General features: G+C 53.3%; 1 protein-coding gene across 2 annotated transcripts in view; it reads right to left on the bottom strand.

Annotated features, from left to right (window-relative positions):
* Positions 1 to 25: 25 nt before the first annotated feature.
* The window catches only part of LOC114040922 (zinc finger protein OZF-like), an 18,940-nt gene continuing 259 nt past the window's right edge, over positions 26 to 18,706 (bottom strand). Inside the window, exons 2-5 of one of the 2 annotated variants that reach the window (XM_027859160.1) lie at positions 17,923 to 17,984; positions 17,741 to 17,803; positions 10,098 to 11,449; positions 26 to 1,041 (exon numbers count right to left, since the gene is read on the bottom strand). In XM_027859160.1, coding sequence (XP_027714961.1) covers positions 270 to 1,041; positions 10,098 to 11,290 — 1,965 coding nt within the window. In that variant the 5' untranslated portion in view covers positions 11,291 to 11,449; positions 17,741 to 17,803; positions 17,923 to 17,984 and the 3' untranslated portion in view covers positions 26 to 269. Of the gene's footprint in view, positions 1,042 to 9,778; positions 11,450 to 17,740; positions 17,804 to 17,922; positions 17,985 to 18,706 lie in introns of those variants that run through there. The other variant, XM_027859159.1, reaches the window with a different exon arrangement.

The following is an 18,706-nucleotide window of genomic DNA, read 5'->3' as shown; positions in this document are numbered from 1 at the left end:
GAAAGGAGGAGGGAGAGAAAGGGAAGGGGGAGGAAGAGGGAAGGAAGGAGGAAGGGAGGAGGAAGGAGGGAGAAAAGGAAGAACTAGAGGAGAGCTTGAGGTAGTAACCAGGCTGAGCCTTTGCTCTCTCAGGTTAGGGAGATCTGGGCACATTTGGAAAAGAGGACAAAGAGGCAGTGGGGAGGAGGCTGGAGACACGAGGAAGAGATGGAGGCCACGTGGTATGACGAGCTAGCTTGGCTCTCAAAGAGACAACAATACTGCCCCATCTATTCTCTAGTATGAAGCTTGTGATGCTGGATCAGGTCTGAGCTGTAGCGGAAGGCTTTCCCACAATGATTGCATTCATAGGGCTTCTCTCCAGTGTGAATCCTCTGGTGTTGAGTCAAGTGTGATCTTTGGATGAAGGCTTTCCCACACACACTGCATTCATAGGGTTTCTCTCCAGTGTGAGTCCTCTGGTGCTCAATAAGGTAGGAGCTCACACTGAAGGCTTTCCCACACACACTGCATTCATAGAGCTTCTCTCCAGTGTGAATTCTCTGGTGCTGAGTGAGGTGTGAGCTCTGGACAAAAGCCTTCCCACATTCAGGACACTCATAAGGCTTCTCCCCACTGTGGCTCCTCTGGTGAGTGATGAGGGCTGTCTTCCACATGAAAGCTCTCCCACACTCTTCACACTCATAGGGCTTCTCGCCAGTGTGAACCCTCCGGTGTTGGCTCAGGTCTGAGCTCCCCTTGAAGGCCTTCCCACACTCAGCACACTCATAGGGCTTCTCCCCAGTGTGGACCTTGTGGTGCTCGATAAGGGATGAACTCCTGCCGAAGGCTTTGCCACACTCGCCGCACTGATAGGGCTTCTCTCCAGTGTGAATCCTCTGGTGTTTTCTGAGGTCTGAGCTCCACCTGAAGGCTTTGCCACACTCGTGGCATTGGTAAGGCTTCTCTCCAGTGTGAACTCTCTGGTGCAGGGTAAGGGCTGAATTCTGCAGGAAGGCTTTCCCACATTCGCCACACTCATAGGGCTTGTCGCCAGTGGGGCTTTGGTGGATTCCTGAGGGAAGACTCTGTCTCTCTGCTCTGGCATCCTCTGGGCTAAGGGTTTTCTCTCCCGGAGGGGATGAGCTCAGACCCAAGCGGCCTTCCTCCCCTCTGGGGCTTTTCCCAAGGGAGAAGGACGCTGTGGGTGCCCATGCTGTGCACTTGGGACCGGGTAACCTCGGAGTCTCCCCAACGGGGCCTTCCCTCTGCCTCCCTAGTGTGTCCTCAGGTCCACAAGCCTCAGCAAGTATGGGACCCAGGGGCCCACTCCCCTCTAGTCTTGCCATTCCTGTCCCCGGGTCTTCAGAAATGTCCTCTCGTAGACGCCTTGGTCTCAGTCCTAGCCTCCCAGTCTGAAAAAGATTGAAAATGTACATGTCACCGTTTCCGGATGCCGGGAGGAGGGAGGGGAAGTAACTCTAGCAGCTCAGAGGGTTTAGGAGCTGGTGACGGGGGCAGAGCTGAGCGGGGCACGACCCTGAGGATGGGCCCTGGCCTGGCCAAAGAACCAGCACCACCCGTCCGGGAGGGTGGGAGACTCCTCTGAGGGCCCGGGCATGAGCAGGGGACGGGTCGGTGGTCGCGCCAGAGGGGGTGATGGTAACAAAGATGCTGCTTCTCTCACACAGTGTCTCAGGGGGGTGGGGGGAGCTCCAATCCAGGGAAGTCTCCGAACAGCGTCCCCTTGTTGGGCATTCTGAGACAGCTAGCTACCTACAGGACTCAGGGGCTTTATTGTGCCCATTTCACAGATGAGGAAATTGACTCTCCGAGGGAGCTCAAGTGACTGGCCTCGGCACCAGGCTGTGGCCAAGCTGGGTATGGAAGCCTGTCTTCTTGGTCTCAGGCCAGGCTGTAGTCTTCTTGTTAGAGTGGTGGGCTGCCTTTTCGGACACCTCAGAGTCGGGGCTTACAGTGAGGGGAGGGAAGGCCAGAGGAGTGAAGGACCAGCCCCTGTGGGTGCAGGCTGAAGTGCTCCCTCCCAATGGGAGGGAAAAGGGCTCTGCAGGTCACTAGCAGCCCTTTCCAGATCTCAGCCTGCCTTGGCTACCCACACATGGCGTCCTGCTCCCTGAACATGGGCTCCCGCCAGACTCACTGAAGAGCGGACAAGGAACACGGGCAGGACTGTCAGAGCTAGGAAGGGCTCCTGAGACCTTCGAAGCCAAGACCCTCATTTTAGAGGGGAAACTGAGGTGCCCAGAACCACACAGGGAGCAAGTGACTGAGCCAGGGTTCGAGGACAGATGCTTGGTGTTCAGATCCAGGCTCCCTCACAGAGCTGGGGGGTGGGGAGGGGAGAGAGATAATCATCTTACAGGGAAGGACACTAAGGCTGCCCAGGCAGGTGGTCGGGGACCAGAAGTCCTAGGTGTGAATCCTGCCTAGTAACCTCCAGGTTTCTGGTTTCCCCTTTTATGAAATGAGGGGTTGGCTTCAGCGATCTCTAAGTACCCACGGAAGCAGGAAGAACTCCCCAGGACACGTCATGGAGGATGCCAACATGGCGGCCAGCCTGGGCTGGAAACAAAGTTCCCTTTCTGAGAAGCCCGATCCCAGCCCTCAACATCATCCTCCAAGAAATGGGGCCAATAAGCCCCTAGCCCCAGCCTCCCAGGGTTTCTGTAAGGTAGTGCGGCTGAGAAAGAGAAGCCCAGGGCAGGGAAGGGGGTGAGTCTCTTGGGCACTGGCCATTCTCTGGGCCTCAGTTTTTCCCCATGTATGTGAGCTGTTGAGAGTCAGACTGGCCCTACACACCCTGCAGAGCAGCTGATTCCAAGGCAGTCCGGGCCTAAGACCTGGCCCAATGCCCCAACTAGGATCCAGGACACCAGGAGAGAGGGTCCTCTCCCTCTGCCCCTGCCTCCCCTAGGGCACTGGTCAGGTCTGCTGCTGACTCAGACTCTCCTGGGCCTCTTGGGCTGAGTGCAGGCCAAGGATTTGGGGGAGGACCACAGGTGATGAGTCACCACCAACTCCCCCACCCCCCAGCAGGGCCCAACCATCAGGGAAGCTTGTCCACCTGTCTTCCTCCACGGAGCCCTCAGATAGCCCCTCCCACCTGCCTTACATGTGCCCATGCAGGGTCCCCCTCCTGGACAGCCTGCTCCCTCATGCTTCTGGAGGGCAGGCTGGGGCTGGATCTTGTCCACTTTCCACTAGAGATCCCTCCAGAAGCCTCCCTTTTTATGGCACTGCATCCAGGACCTCGGCCAACTATTGGATATGTGGCGGGGTCAGTGGCTGACCCAAGTCCACAGTCGGCAGTGCCCATTCAGAAGGGGAAGCCAAGGTCTCAGCTCCCTCAGCAGAGGGATTCAAACCCAAGCCCTGCCACTCAGCCTGCATCTCTCCACTCTCCCACCCGACTCAGTCTTCTCTCAGAATCTGAAATGCTGGGGGAGGCGGAGTCAACCCTCCCGGCTCCTGACTCCTCCAAAAAGATGGAGGAAAGACACCAGGCCAAATCCTGATCTGGAATTTTTTAAAAAAATGCAACCATCCTTTCAGGTCAGGTCGGCATCGGAAAACAGAGAGGTCTTTGGTCACTGAGGACAGGGTCTGTCCAGGCGTGGGCTGTGCCAGGTCCAGCACAGAGGGCCAGTCAGTCAGACAGTAAGCATTTATTCAGTGCCTGCCCTATACCAGCTACTGTGCAGAGCACAGGGGATACAGAGGCAAAAGCCATCTTGCCCTCAAGGAGCTCAGTCTAATGGGGGGAGGGGTGGAGACAATGCAAACAAACCTGTGACATACAGAATAAATAGGAAATATTGGACAGAAAGAGAGCACGAAGCCCGAGAAGAACAGGAAAAGGCTTCCTGCCAAAGGTGAGGATTTTGCTGGGACTTAAGGGAATCTGGGGAGGTCAATGGTCAGCGTGTGCCAGGCCTGGAGGGCTGCAGCCAGAGAGAAGGGGATGGAGGGCCTTGTTAGCACAATGTCCAGGAGGCTGAAGGCATGGGGTCCCAGAGGAGGTATGGGGGAGTGAGGCGGAAGAAGCCTGGGCTGGGTCAGGAGGGCTTTGAATGCCAAGCAGAGAATTATATGTTTATTCCTGGAGGTGATGGAGCCCACTGGAGATAACCATGGGTGTGGGGGGCGGGGGTGGTGACAAGACCAGACCTGCGTTTCAGGAAAATCACTTTGGTGGCAGAGCCAGGAGAACGAGGACTGAAAAAAGACCATTGAATCTGGCCACTGAGACCACCAGTCACTTCGGAAAGAACAGTTTGGATGGGATGATGAAGTCAGAAGTCAGGCTATAAGGGGTTAGGAAGAGGAGACACCATTGTAATTGTTTGAGGAGGTTCACCACAAAGGGCAGAACGGAGCAAGATAGCGGGGATGGAAAGGTCAACAGGGTTTTTTCAGGATGGGGGAGACATGGGCATGTTTATAGGCAGCAGGGAAAGAGACAGGAGAGAGGGAGAGACTGAAGACAAGTGGGGGGGGTAACAGAGGAGGGGCGATCTCTTGGAGGAGATGGGATGGAAGGGGGCCACTTGGGCAGGTGGAGGGGTCAGCCTTGGTCAGGGGTCAGCCCCACCTCATCATGGGAGGAGAGGGGCAGAAGGCACCAGGGGATGGGAGGGGAGGAGAGGGAGCTCATGGTGAATGCCTCGATTTAGGAGGCAGGGTCTCAGCTGAGAGAGTGGGGAGGGGGAAAGGGAGCTGATGAGGGAGGATGAGTGTGATTGCCTGGCAGCAGTGAAGGTCCAGCATGGGTGTCAGAGCCTGGTTTTCTCCACCTTCATTCACCATCATGTTTATGTGTGATGGAGGTGAATGGTGGGAGTGAGTCAAGGCTGAGGCTTGGGGGGGCATGGGGGGATACGATAAGAGTTTGAGGGATTCACGACAGGAGGACAGTAGAACTGATCTGGTTTCCCAAGGGGTCCAGATGGGGAGAAGAGGAGGGGGTGGCTGGTGCAGGAGAGAAGGCTGAGGGGTCAGGGAGGGCAGGGTTATGTAAGGGGAGCCAGAGGGAGAGGGGGAAAGTCAGTAGATCATGGTCGGATAAGGGGATTCCAGAATTCTAGACCACAGAGGTGCTATGTTTATGGGTGATGCCAAGGTCCAGGGTATGGCCATCTTTGTGTGTGGCCGAGAGGTGTGGAGGAATTGAGAGGTTTGGGTATCTGAGGGAGAGTCAGTGTCTATGTGGAAGTCCTCCGGTAAGAAGGCAGGAGCTGGAGGGGGGAGAAAAATTGGAAGCCACGTCCTGATCTCATTGAAGAAGGGAGGGAAATGTGGGGGTGGGGGGCAGGGAGCAGGTCAGTAGACAAAATCCACCAGGATTCTGATTGGGTGGTAGATGTGAACAGCATGAACTTCAAAGGAGGAGAGGTCACTGAGTGATGGAGGGAGAGAACTTTGGGGAGCAAGGATTCCACCTTGACCAGTGAGCTAAGGAGAGTGAGTGAAGGGAAAGCCTGGACTAGAGAGGGAGGTCGGGTCACACGGAGGGAGCCAGGTTTCATTTAGACCTAGTAGATGGAAGGAGGAGGAGATGAAAAGATTTAAGATTAAAACCAGTGCGTTACCTATGGAATGGGCATTCCAGAGAGCACAGTGGAAAGGGTGGGGGGACATTCTGCAGGAGGTTGAGTGTGTCAAGAGATGACTGGATTGGGGAAAAGAGGCAGGGGGAGATGGAGAACAAGGTTTGAATGAAAGCTGGGGGTTAAGAATCACAGAGATGGAGAGGATAGGAGCAGTGGGAGTTTTGTAATCATCGGTGAACGAGTTCATTTGACTTATCAAAGTCTCTAGGGGTTGGCCTCCAGGTAGAGCTCTCTTTAGATGTTAGTAGTTCAGGTGAAGGAACCAGTGGAAAGAGCTGATAGAATGACTTTTCTCTCCTCTCCCAGAAGGCAGGAAGGGGCCACCCTGGGAGACTATCCCAGGTGGAACAGAGGGGTCTAAGCTTATATGTGGTGCAGGAACAGGTGCCAATGGCAGCTCTGTGCTCACCACCCAGTTCTGGGTCAGAGATCTAGGGCAGACTGAGGAGAAGACCTGTGCCTACTCAAATTCCAGCAGGGACAGGCCCACAGGCATGCGGCTCAAACCCAAACCTGGGTCAGGAAATTGCTGAGCTCAGACCAGGACAGAAGTCAGACTCTGCCCTGGATCAGACCACCTTGTGAGCACTGAACACCTGCAGGTCCCCAGCATGAGCTACACCTGAGATCCTAGAATAACATGATACTCAGGATCCCGAGAAATCAGCAGCAAGGTCAGTCCAGTCCTAACATCACAGACAAAAAGAGAACCTCACCATAAAAAGGTATTGTGGAGGTAGGGACATTCAAAGCACAAACCCAGAAGAAGAGAATGACTCCAAAACATCTACAAGCAAAACTTCAAAGAAAAAACACAGGGGCAGCTGAGTGGCGCAGGGGATACAGCACCAGCCCTGGCGTCAGGAAGACCTGAGTTCAAATCCAGCCTCGGATACATAAACACTTACTAGCTGCATGACCCTGGGCAAGTCATTTAACCCCATTGCCTGGCCAAAAAACAACAGCAACTCAGCTTGTGCACAAATTCAATTAGAATTGCTGGAAGAGATGAAGCAAGAAATTTTTAAAAAGAAAGAATTTTTTTTAATAAATGAAATGAGAGTGCTAGAGGGGGGAAAAAAAGGAAAGAAATGAGAGCTATGGAAGAGAGAACTGGAAAAGGCTAACCCTAACCCTACTTGCACTTAAGAGGTACAAAACCTTGACCAAGCGACAAATTCCCTGAAAATCAGAATGGACCAAATAGAAGCCAATGACTCCATGAGACACCAAGAAGTGTTAAAGCAAAATCAAAGGACTGAACAAAAAATAGAAAAAAGATATAAAGCACCTCAAAGAAAAACCTGGAGATAAGAGATGGAGGAGAGATTATTTAAGAGTAATTGGACTATGTGAAAATCATGAACAAAAACAAAACAAAGGAGTCGAGACAGCAAATTTCAAAAACTCATAAAACTGCCCAGATCTCTTGGAATCAGAGGACAAATTATTTAAAGAATCTCCCAGTCCCTTCTTGAAAGAAACCACAAAATGAAATTTCCCAGGAATATCATAGCCAAAGTTCAGAGCTCCCAGGTCAAAGGAAAAAAATCACTGCTAGCAGCCAGAAAGAAAGAATTCCAGTGTGAAGATGCCCCAGCCAAGATCACACATGATTTACCAGACACCACTATAAAGAAATGGAGAGTTTGGAATATGATACTCCAGAAGGCAAAAAGTCCAGGCTTAAAACCAAAAGTAATTTGCCTAGCAAAACTAAGTATAATCCTACAAGGGGAAAAATGGATCTTCGATGCAACAGAAGACTTCCAAGCAATCCTGACAAAAAGACCAGGGATGCATAGAAATTTTGAAATGCAAACACAGGAGTCAAGAGAAACACAGAAGGATAAAGACAAGTGAATAATTGTAATGGAACAAACAACGACTAGATTGTTTGCATTCTGACATGAAGAAATGATCTATGTGTCCCCTCAGAACTCCTAACATTATCAAGCATCACACATGGACTCCAATTAGACAAACTATTAGATCTGATTAGACTGGGAATGATTCTTTTATATCTTTATGGTCTTAAAAGAACAATGGAAAGGGAGGAAAGAGAAATACATAGGGAAAAGGAGAGGAAGGATGGGGAAAATCATCTTACATAATTAGGGTGAACAAACAATGGGAGGGGGTGAGGAGAGTGACTGAACTGACCAAAGAAGGGAAGAACTCACACACAATTGGACAGAAACAAATTTCATTCAAGAGGGAAACAGAAGGGGGCAGGGCATGTAGATTAAAGAAGGGGACAGCTTCAGAGAGATCTGGACAGACTTTGCAGAGGGTGGTGAGCAGAACCAGAGCCATTTGTATGGGGATGATAGACAAATAGACAAAACCTTGGAAAGACCTAAGAACTCTGAGCAGCCTGGGGACCAGTCAGCACTCCAAGGGGCACCTCCCGGTGCACAGGAAGGACTCAGGCTCAGTTTTCTTCTTTGATGTGGCCAATGACTTGACGCTATATACTTGAAACAGGGTTTTGTTTTCTTCCTTGCTCAATGGGAAGAATAATTTTCTTACAAATGCTGAATCGTGGAGCTCATATGGCTCTTAGTGCATTTCCACATCTGAATCACTCTTTGCTTAGCTCTGGAGTTAGAAGCCACCCCTTGGGGTGTGCCACATGTACAGAGCTGGCCCTGGTTTCTCTGCCTAGCCATGGCAGCCTTCCGAAACACAAACACATCTCTCTAGGGCTGCCCATGTCTTTTCTGTATCTCTTTCATGGAAGGGAAGGAAGTAAATATTTTCAGATGGAAATATTTTTTTTTTAAAGACTCCTAGGAATTGGGAGAGACCTCACAGCCTCAGGCCCTAGTCACATGCACACACAAATCCCCATTATAACTTCCTCAATAAGGGTTCCTGTTTGAGGGAACCCACCACCCTTCCCCTCAGGACACCTCTTTCACGCTAGGATGGCTCTGGCATTAGGTGCTGCTGCCTGACCTGGAGCCTCAGTTGACCTCTTCCTGCCTTGGCTCCTGGTTCTATCCCCTGAATCTGATCCCTCCCCAGGTGACTGCCCTTCAGATACTCAAAGACAGCTCTTCTGTGTCCCCTGAATCTTCTCTTTTCCAGTCTAAACAAACTCTGTTCCTTCAACTGGACATCTCCCCATCCCCTGGCATGGGCTCCTGGCCCTTCCTAGCCACCCCCTGGTCAGCAAGACCACTCTAAAACAGGGCCCAGTACTCCAGATGAGGTCTGACTTCTCAGCCTCTCGGTGCTAAGGAGCTCGGCCTCCTCACCAAGCCCAGAGGCCTCAGTGATTTCAGAATGGTCAGGCACAGAACAGCCACACCACCACACAAGCATCAAGGGTTGTGTGTGGGATGGCCTGGGTTGGGATGGAATGACCGTGTCCCCACTGAAGCCTTGGTTCCAGAGCCCACCACAGGGATCTATTTCTCATGAATAACTTTGTTTCTCACTGGGCCACTCCAACTCCCCTGACAAAGAATTCCTGCACCCCAGTACTGTCCAGCTCCCCCAGATCCCCGCTTCCTGTCCCATACCAGACTCTCTCTCTCACCCACTGTGGTGACTGCCAAGCACTGGGCTTGGTGGGAGAAGGGTAGGCATCATGAACAGAACACAGAAGATGGACAGGGTCCAGGGAGATAACTTCAGTCCCATCTTTGCCTAGAACTGAGTAACTGAGGGACACCCCGGATAGAATCCTGTCTGGAGACAGGCCCTGGCAGCGGACCCCAGAACCAGGCCCAGTCCGTCTCCAAAAGGGGTCAGCAAGGAAGTAGGAGATCAGAACAGTGAGGCCTCATGGGGGCTAAGGGAGGAGGAGAGCAGGCAAGAGTTGCAGGGGTCATGGAGGATGGGCAGGCCGTTCTAGGGCAGAGGCCTGCAGCCAGGCCATGAGACACTTGGCAGAGCCCAGGAGCAGAGAACCTAGATCATGCTGAAAGAGATGAAACATTTTCCAGGTTGCAGGAGATCTGTCCAAACTGGGGGGGTGAGGGGGTGGGAAGAAAACAAGGGAGAACAAGCATTTATTAAGTGCCTACTGTGTGGCAGCCACCGTGCTAAGCCCTTTACAAATATCTCACTCGATCTTCACAATACCCTTCCCATTTTACAGTTGAGGAAAACTGAGGTAGGGGTATAGTGACTTGTCCATGGTCACAAAGCTAGTAAATGTCTGAGGCTGGATTTGAACTCAGGTCTTCCTGACTCCAGGCCCAGTGCTCTAACCACTGGACCCCCTAATTCCTAAGCAGAGAATATGTGAAGGGGTCAATTTTGGAAAGGAAAACAGGCAACTCCTGGCTGAGTTAGGAGAAAAAGAAGAATGCCTCTGCATAGACAAGGGAAGGGAGGAGGGGGCTGCCAGAATGGTTACCGAGGGTGACAAGGGCACTCTCATACCACAGCTACTCCCTGGTGTCAAGTTTCTGGTGCTGAATAAGGTAGGAGCTATAGCGAAAGACTTTCCCACAGTCACTGCATTCATAGGACTTCTCTCCAGTGTGAATCCTCTGGTGCTCAATAAGGTAGGAGCTCACACTGAAAACTTTCCCACACTCATTACATTCATAGGGCTTCTCGCCAGTGTGAATCCTCTGGTGTTGAGTCAAGTGTGATCTTTGGATGAAGGCTTTCCCACACACACTGCATGCATAGGGTTTCTCTCCAGTGTGAATTCTCTGATGCTCAATAAGGTAGGAGCTCACACTGAAGGCTTTCCCACACACACTGCATTCATAGGGCTTCTCCCCAGTGTGAATTCTCTGGTGCTGAGTGAGCTGTGAGCTCTGGACAAAAGCCTTCCCACATTCAGGACACTCATAAGGCTTCTCCCCACTGTGGCTCCTCTGGTGAGTGATGAGGGCTGTCTTCCACATGAAAGCTCTCCCACACTCTTCACACTCATAGGGCTTCTCGCCAGTGTGAACCCTCTGGTGTTGGCTCAGGTCTGAGCTCCCCTTGAAGGCCTTCCCACACTCAGCACACTCATAGGGCTTCTCCCCAGTGTGGACCTTGTGGTGCTCAATAAGGGACGAGCTCTGGCTGAAGGCTTTGCCACACTCACCGCACTGATAGGGCTTCTCTCCACTGTGTGTTCGCTGATGTCTGATAAGGGGGGAGCTCCACCTGAAGGTCTTCCCACATTCACCACATTCATAGGGCTTCTCTCCAGTGTGAATTCTCTGGTGTTTTCTTAAGTCTGAGCTCCCCCTGAAGGCTTTGCCACACTCTCTGCACGTATAGGGCTTCTCTCCAGTGTGAATCCTCTGGTGCAATGTAAGTGTTGAATTTTGAATGAAAACTTTCCCACACTCATTACATTCATAGGGCTTTTCTCCGGTGTGATTTCTCTGGTGTCCGATGAGGTTCGACCTGCACCTGAACACTTTCTGACACAGGCCACATGCATAGGGCTTCTCTCTGGTGTGAGCCCTCTGGTGGGCAATGAGGGCTAAGGGCAGCTTCAGATCTTTTCCACACTCCTCACACTTACAGACATTTTTCTTCCTTGCACAAGTTACCTCATGCTCGGCTGGATGTGGACTCAGCGTGCAGTTCTCCTCACCTGGTACCATGGGCTGGGGCCCCTCTCCTACAGGCACCTTCTCCTGGGTAACAAGATTCGAGCTTCTCCCAAATTCCTCTCTCTCCCCAGCCAGGGTGTCCTGGCAGGGGCTGGACATGAGTCCCGGGCAATGGGTTTCCTACGAGTAGTCCTTACCCAGACTTTCAATCCTATCCCAGCAGCGTTCTCACTACAGGCTTTTCCAAGTGTGAGGTCTTGGGGAACATCCCCTCTGAGTCTTTGGGTCTTTAGAAATGGGTTGTCTCCTTGGGACAGTCTGAAAGACATAAAAACCGCACATGTTCCCTGGGCTGGCAGGAATGAAGGAAAAGCATGTGACAATGTAGGCGGGCATCCCACACAGTGACAGCAGGACAAAGGTGGCCCCGAGACAGGACAGCAAGCCCAGGAGACGGAGCTGGGGCAGCCGCTGGCCAGGTGCCCAGCAGAGGAGAGGAAGTGGGAGGCAGCGGCCACAGGTGCGGCTGCTGCTCTCGGGAGAGCCCACCTTCCCTGCTTTCCAAACCACACTAGGGATGTCCCACTCTTGCCTTCTCCCTGGCCAGGAAGGGCCCCCAGCTGTCCCTCATCCTTCCAACTTCATTCTCCTGCCCCACAGTGTCACCTCCTACCCACTTCCCCGCCTGCCTTCTCCCCTCAGAGGCCAAGAGTCAAAATTCTTCTGGCTTGTATTGGTACTGCTGGAGGCAGACCTGATCCTAGGCATTAGTGACTCCAGGGAGACACCCCTAAGGGGACCGACCAGAACTTGGGAAGCACCCAGGTTACTCCTAAAGTTAAGCTATTCCCCACCCTCACCCCCTCACCTGGAATCCTGTTCCCATGACTTGACCTCCCCAACAAGGAAGGTGGCTGAGCAGCCTCACCTACCACCTGCCCTAACTTGGGTAAGCCATGCTCTGTGTGTGTCTTTCTCTTTGGCCCAAATGCCCACCAGCTGATACTAATTAAACATTCTCTCTTCCATCCTTGCCTCTCGATTGATTCACTGACTCTTCCCGAGGGTCTCAGGCCCTGGGAATGATGGGGGAGGGGGGACCAGGACTCTGGAGCTGGCGCGAAGAGGAGCCAGAAGAAGGGCCGGCCTGGGCCACTGAGGGCGTGGGTGGTGACCCCAGGGGAGAGAGCGCCCTGCCCCATTGTGGCTGGACCACAAGGTCCCAGGCAGGAATATCCTTCTGGGAACTTAGAGGCAGGCTGGGTCTTGGGCAGCCAGGTCAAATCACGAGCCCTGGGGTGAGTGGAGTCGGGGGGCCAGGCCTGTCTGGATCTTTGAGACAATGTGTGCTGCAGTGCGCAGGCCTGGAGTCAGGAAGACCTGAGTTCAAATCTGGCCTCGGATACTCACTAGCTGTGGGGCCCTGGGACAGGTCACTGAACCTCTGCCTGCCTCAGTTTCCACAACTGTAAAATGGAGGTCACAAGAGCACCTTACAAGGATCAAATGAGATATTAGCACAGTGCGTGGCACATAGTAGGTGCTATATAAACGTGGATTCCTTTCCCCAAAGGACTTCGAGTAGGTCAGACATCTACGAGGAATCTTCCTGGTGGTGGAAAATGTGGCTCCTCCTCAGTCAATGAGCATTATTATGCACCTACTGTGTGGAGACAGGCTCTTGTCCAGCTCCCCGCTCTGCTCCACTGTCCTCTTCCCTTCTCAGCATCTCCCCTGCCCCTTCCCCGCTCCCCTCTTCCCTCTGATCACTTCTTCCACCTGCTGCCCCTCCCCCAAACCCAGTTCAAAGGGGCAGCTGGTGCCGGCTCCTGGCACCTCTCCTGGATCTCCTCTCTCTGTCCTTGGGGGCTGGATCCTCCCACTCTGCACTGGTTTCCCGGCCCCCTCCCTGGCCTCTGGCCTTATATATGGCCTGGCTCCTCACTCCTTTCCAGCCTGGCCTCACACTACTTGCTGTCGGGGTGAGCTGGACCTGCCAGATGGGTCCTCGTCTCCCAAGCCCAGTCTGGTGGTTTGGACACACGGAGCCCTGACACCTCCCAGTCAAGCTTTCCCCACCCCTTCCCCCGCCCCCTGGCAAACACACCTGAGCAAAAGAAACCCTCTGGGCTCTTGGAAACCCTCAGTCCATGAAGCACTTCCTGGTGCGCCATCCTCCAGGGTACCCCAATGCTCGGCTACTCATAAGCAGAGGGTGGACCCCAAGGTCAGTTACCAACAAGATAGGGAGGCAGGGACAGGTACAGACTTTCTCCCATCCTCCTCATGGCACTGTTGGCCAGCAAATGCTCATGCCTGAGTGCCCCCTCTCTGCCCCCAGGCTCAGGGCTCCAGTGGCCCATGGGCAACAAATAACAGAACTCAGCTCTGCCCCCCACCCAGCCACACAGCCATCCGGAACAGAGGGTAGAGTCTAAGGCCTGTGAAAAGTGAATTCTTGGGGCAGCCAGGTAGTACAGTGGATAGAGCACCGGGCCCTGGAGTCAGGAGGACTGAGTTCAAATTCAGCCTCAGACACTTGACACCTACTAGCTGTGTGACCCTGGGCAAGTCACTTAACCCTGATTGCCTCAACAACAACAAAAAGAAAAGTAAACTCTCAGCACAGGGGTAAGAGGTCGGGGGAGGGTTGCAACAACTTTGAGGTTCAACCCTTGGGGTAAGAAACCAGAAAGTAGGGGCAGCTAGGTGACACAGTGGATAGAGCATTGGCCCTGGATTCAGGAGGACCTGAGTTCAAATTCAACCTCAGACACATAACACTAAACAGCTGTGTGACCCTGGGCAAGTCACTCAACCCTACTGCCTAACCAAAAAAAAAAAAAAAAAGAAGAAAAAAAGAAATCAGAAAGTAAGCAAGAGGGGAATATAAGGGGGAAAGACCAAAGTTCTCAGGAAGATAAAATGTATTAAAAATCTTGAGCCCGAGCAGAGAAACCAACAGGGAAGATATTACTAACAGAAAGGAAGATGGACGCCAGGACATCTAAATCGTTCCAAACATCTCTGCAAGACAAAGAGGCTGAGGACCCTGTGCATTCCCAGCAGAAGATCCTCGGGCCCCAAATGCGGATCTGAAAGGCTTGGCAGAGGAGAAAACCACCGACAGAGACACACGAACTGACGCCCCCATCTGTCCCCTCAGGGCCGGGACCACGCAGTCCTGTGAGCCAGGCGTCTCACCCAGGCATCAGTCATTCTCTCCCGAATCCTAATTCCCTCTGTCTCGTTTTCACCAATCCCTGATGCCTGCAGCATCTCTCCCATCTGCCCCCTCCTCTTCTCCGACAGCTCCCACCCCGGCACAGACCGTCCTCGGCTCACACCTGGACTATTGTGACGGCTGCTGGGGGTCCCGTCAGTCCATCCTGCACTCATTCGCCAAAGTGATTTTCCTAAGCCCCATGTCACTCCGTGTACCACCCTCAATAATCCCTGGGGGCTCCCTATCGCCTCTAGGACCAAATACAAAATGTTCCATTTGGCATTCCAAAGCCCTCCACAACCTGTCCCCAAACTCCCTTTCCTGACTGAGTTGCTATTGCTTTCCCTCATCCATTGCTGTCTCCATTAGATGAGATCTTTGATGGCAGGGACCGCTTTTTGCCTATTTTTGTACCCCAGTGCTTATGCCTGGCACATAGTAGGTGCTGAATAAATGCTTATTGCCTGACTGACTCTATCCCTAGATCCCTGGGATTTTATGGATGAGCTTTCAAAGCTTCAATTTGCCAGTCATCCTTCTTTCAGGTGTCCCCCATTAGAATGTAAGCTTCTTAATTCCCCCCTTCCCTCAAGAAAGGGAGAAGTGATTTTCAGTCAAATTGGCCTTCTTGATGTTTCTCAAATGATCTCCCATTTCCGTGCCTTTGCCCAGGCAGTGCCTCCTGCCTGGCATGCTGTCTCTCTTCACCTCTGTTTCTCCAAACCTTTGCCTGTGTAAAGGGACTTATGATCTTCTTATTAATCGATATGATTTGTGCAATGAATATACTAACAATTGAGATTTCTCAGAGCCCCCGTTTCCCAGGAGATTCTGGCTTGGGCGTCAGAGACTCACGGTGCCGTTTAGAATTATAAATCCCTCTGAGAGTTCCTACCTTCTTGTGCTCCTGCACCTGAAGGGCAGCGAGCAAAGACTGTAAACCTGTTCTCGTCACAGAGCTCTAATTCTGCGACACCCACGAACTCACGACACCCAAGGTTTGAGACAATGCTGGGCAACAACTGAATCTCCCTGCACTCTGGGGTTTGCTGTGGGAACCCTCTCAGGACCCAGAAATGGGTGTGTTGTAATCCCCCTTCCCCACCCCCTGCAACACTTGTGATTTATGTGTAGAAGCTTTGCCTTCACTGAACGGTGATGAGTCTTCTTCTCAGAACCTCAGGTTTGCAAACCGAGTTCGTCATTCTGAAACGAATTAATCAAACGGCCACCTGATTTCTGGCAGCTTGCCTCTGACCGGCTCTGTGGTCACCTCCACCATTCCCAGGTTAGAGACCTGTCCCGTCCGCACTGCATTTACAATTTCTGTTAACACGTCCCTTTAAAGATCGGCTGGGGGATTGTCCACGAGACCTTTCCCGATGCCCTAGCGGTGCCCCTCCCCCACTCCTCCAGCTATACTGCGGCAACTAAAATGGATACATTGTGTCTGTGCAGGCTCCCAATCCCCAGGGTGCTCCTCCTTTCTCTTTGTACCCAGTGCCTGGTCAGAACCGAATCTACCTTTGGCTTTCCAGAGCCCTCGCCTTCCAGGAAGGCCAAGGGATGTCCCCTCCCCCTGGCCCAGGCCTTGGAACACAGTAGGTGATTAAAAAAGCGCCTGGTCAGTACTGAATGAAGGGATGCCAAGGTCTTTCCGGGCAGGCAGCCCCTGACAGGCTCTCCCACTGCATAGACTCCGGGCTATTCCCCCCATCCTCTGCACCCTCTCCAGGACCCTGCCCCCAGGCTCCCTCCCCTTCTCTGCATAAGCTTCTCAACTAATACAAACAATAAGGGTCACCCCCATTTCTGGAAAATGGTGTCCTCCCAAGAGCTCCCCATTTGACAGGGAAGTAAACTGAGGCCCAGAGAGGGGAAGGTCACAGTTCCTAAAGATCAGTGCAAGGACCTGGCTGTCCCCCCTTGCCTCCAGCAGCCTCCAGGCTCTCCTCTCTCCCACCCATCCCCTGCACAGCTGCAGTCACACCCTGGGCCTAGGCATCAGCCTGACCAGGACGCACACCTCCTCAAGAAATGTCAGTGATTCCCTCTTGGCTCCAGGATCCTGGTCCAGCCTGACCGACCACAGCTCCCCTTCACGCTGTCTGGGCAAAGTAGGCACTGCGAGCCCCTGAACTGACATTTCATTTACCACCTCCACGCCCTTGGCCAGCCTGGCCTCCAGCCTGGAATGCTAACCCTTCCTTCCTCCCCTTTGGCTCAGCTCAGGCGCTCTCCCCCAATCCCTGAGCATCTGTGTTATACAGCACCAGACAAGCACACCGCCTCCTGCAGAACAAAGGGTGGAGACTGTCTCATGACCCCCGAACACCATAGGTGCCGAATAAATGCTTGCAGATTGTGATCCATCATGGGAAGGTCAGAAGCAAGCAGCGCCAGCAGCCCTGGAGCCCCTCACAGATCGATTGATTTGGGGGAGACAGAAATCAGAGGGCAACAAGACAGGGAGGAGGATTCTGGACTGGGAGTAATTATGGCAGTAGCAATCAGAATCGTAAGCAGCATTTATGAGGCGCCTCCTGGGTGCCAGGCCCCATCCAAAGCACCTTACAAACACGATCTCAACCTGGGAGGTCAGTGCGAACGTGATCCCCAATTGACAGAGGAGGAAACAGAGGCAAGCAGTGCTTAAGTGGGGGCAAGGAGAGGAGAGGGGCTTGAATAAGGGTCTTCCCAACAGCAGGCTACCTGACCGGAGAAGCTGCGAAGGAGGAGGGCTTTGCGCTGGCCCGGCATGATTTCCCATGTTCATCAGTGACCAGGATGGAGGCACCGACGGCTCCTCAGACCCACAGTGACACAACGCACGGTCAGGCTCCCAAAGGGCCAAAGGTCATGAGATGAAAAAGGTACCAAAAGACCAGCTTCCCGGGGGGGGGGGGGGCAGCAGATCAGAAGAGGATCTTGGGGTCTGAGTGGTTGCCACCAAAAAAGCTCACAGGACCATGGGCTGCTGGGAGGGGACTGTCCCCTGTACTTTGCCCTGGACCCAACCCCTCAGAGGACTGGGTCCGAGGAGGGGCAGAGCCTGGGGTCCTGGGAGCCTGGCAGCCAGGACTTCAGAAACAAAGGAGAGGAGAAATCCCCCAGGGAACGCCCAACCAGGCCCCTCTCCTCTGTCCATCCCAGGCCTGAAGACAAAGTGGCAGCCTGGGAGGCCCAGATCCGATCCCCTCAAGGGAGAGGAGCTCCCCAAAGGCAACAGAGGCTGCTGGGCCACAGAAAAGGAGGCCTTGTCACAAATGGACCCCACAAAGAATGAGAGGAGAGAAGGGCCAAAAAGGGAGGCCCAAAGAGCTGTCCCCTCCATCAGTGGGACCCTTCCTCCAACGACCCCCCACAGAGAGGGGAGGACTCACCTGGGATGGCCCTTCTGGCTCCTTCCTCCTCTTCCTCCGGAACCTGCAGCTCAGGGGTGAGTCCTAAGAGGGTAGAGGAAGGCTCAGGGAGGGGAGACCTCTCTACCCCCATCCCCCCAGGATCTCAAAACATGCTCCAGTTCTAAAGCCAATGACTGTGGGGCCCCGGCACCTCTCAGTACCTCCGAGGGCTGCTCAGTCAGTCCACAAACACTTGTGTTGGCCCCGAGGGGATGCTCTGCACCTGGAAGACCCAAGTTCAAATCCAGACTCAGACGTATGCTAGCTGTGTGACCCTGGGCAAGTCCCTTCACCTCGGCCTGCCTCGGTTTTCTCATCTGTAAAATGGGGGTCCCAGGGTTGTGGTGAAATAATAATCTAAGCCTTAGCACAGTGCCTGGCACATAGTAGGTACTTAATAGGTACTTCCTTCCCTCTGCTCCTCTGAGGACAAGACGGTCCCTGCTCTCCAGGAGCTCCCAGTCTAAGGCTGGGACAAGAGGTAAACAACAAACTACAGACAAGGAGAGAAGGAAAAAACCAAATATTTATTAAAAACCTGTGTGCCAGGCAGCACTGCAGAGGCAGAGAAAGGCATAAGGCAGGCCCTGCCCTCAGACAGCTTCCAGTCTAACGAAGGGAGAGACTGAATCAAAGGAGGCAATCAGGGCAGGCTCTCTGCAAGAGGGAGCGTCCCAGGCATGGGGGAGGGGGAGGGGTGCCAGGCGCGGTGAGCGGTCTGTTGGAGGGGGGGGGTGGGGTGAAGTCCACCCCTCCTCCCCGGGAGCTGCCCGAGGGTATCCTCAGTGCCTGGCACACAGCAGGCACTTAATAAACGCTTGTTGCGTGTTGACCACTGAGACAGGAGGTTAGGTGATAGTTGGGGCGACATGGGGGGAGGGGCTGGAGAAAGATGGGAGGGGGAGGGGCTGGAGAAAGATGGGGGGAGGGGCTGGAGAAAGATGG

This window comes from Vombatus ursinus, unplaced genomic scaffold, assembly GCF_900497805.2.
Source record: "Vombatus ursinus unplaced genomic scaffold, bare-nosed wombat genome assembly UNPS02014159.1, whole genome shotgun sequence".
Lineage (NCBI taxonomy): Eukaryota > Metazoa > Chordata > Mammalia > Diprotodontia > Vombatidae > Vombatus > Vombatus ursinus.
This window is presented reverse-complemented; position numbering and strand designations above follow the sequence as displayed.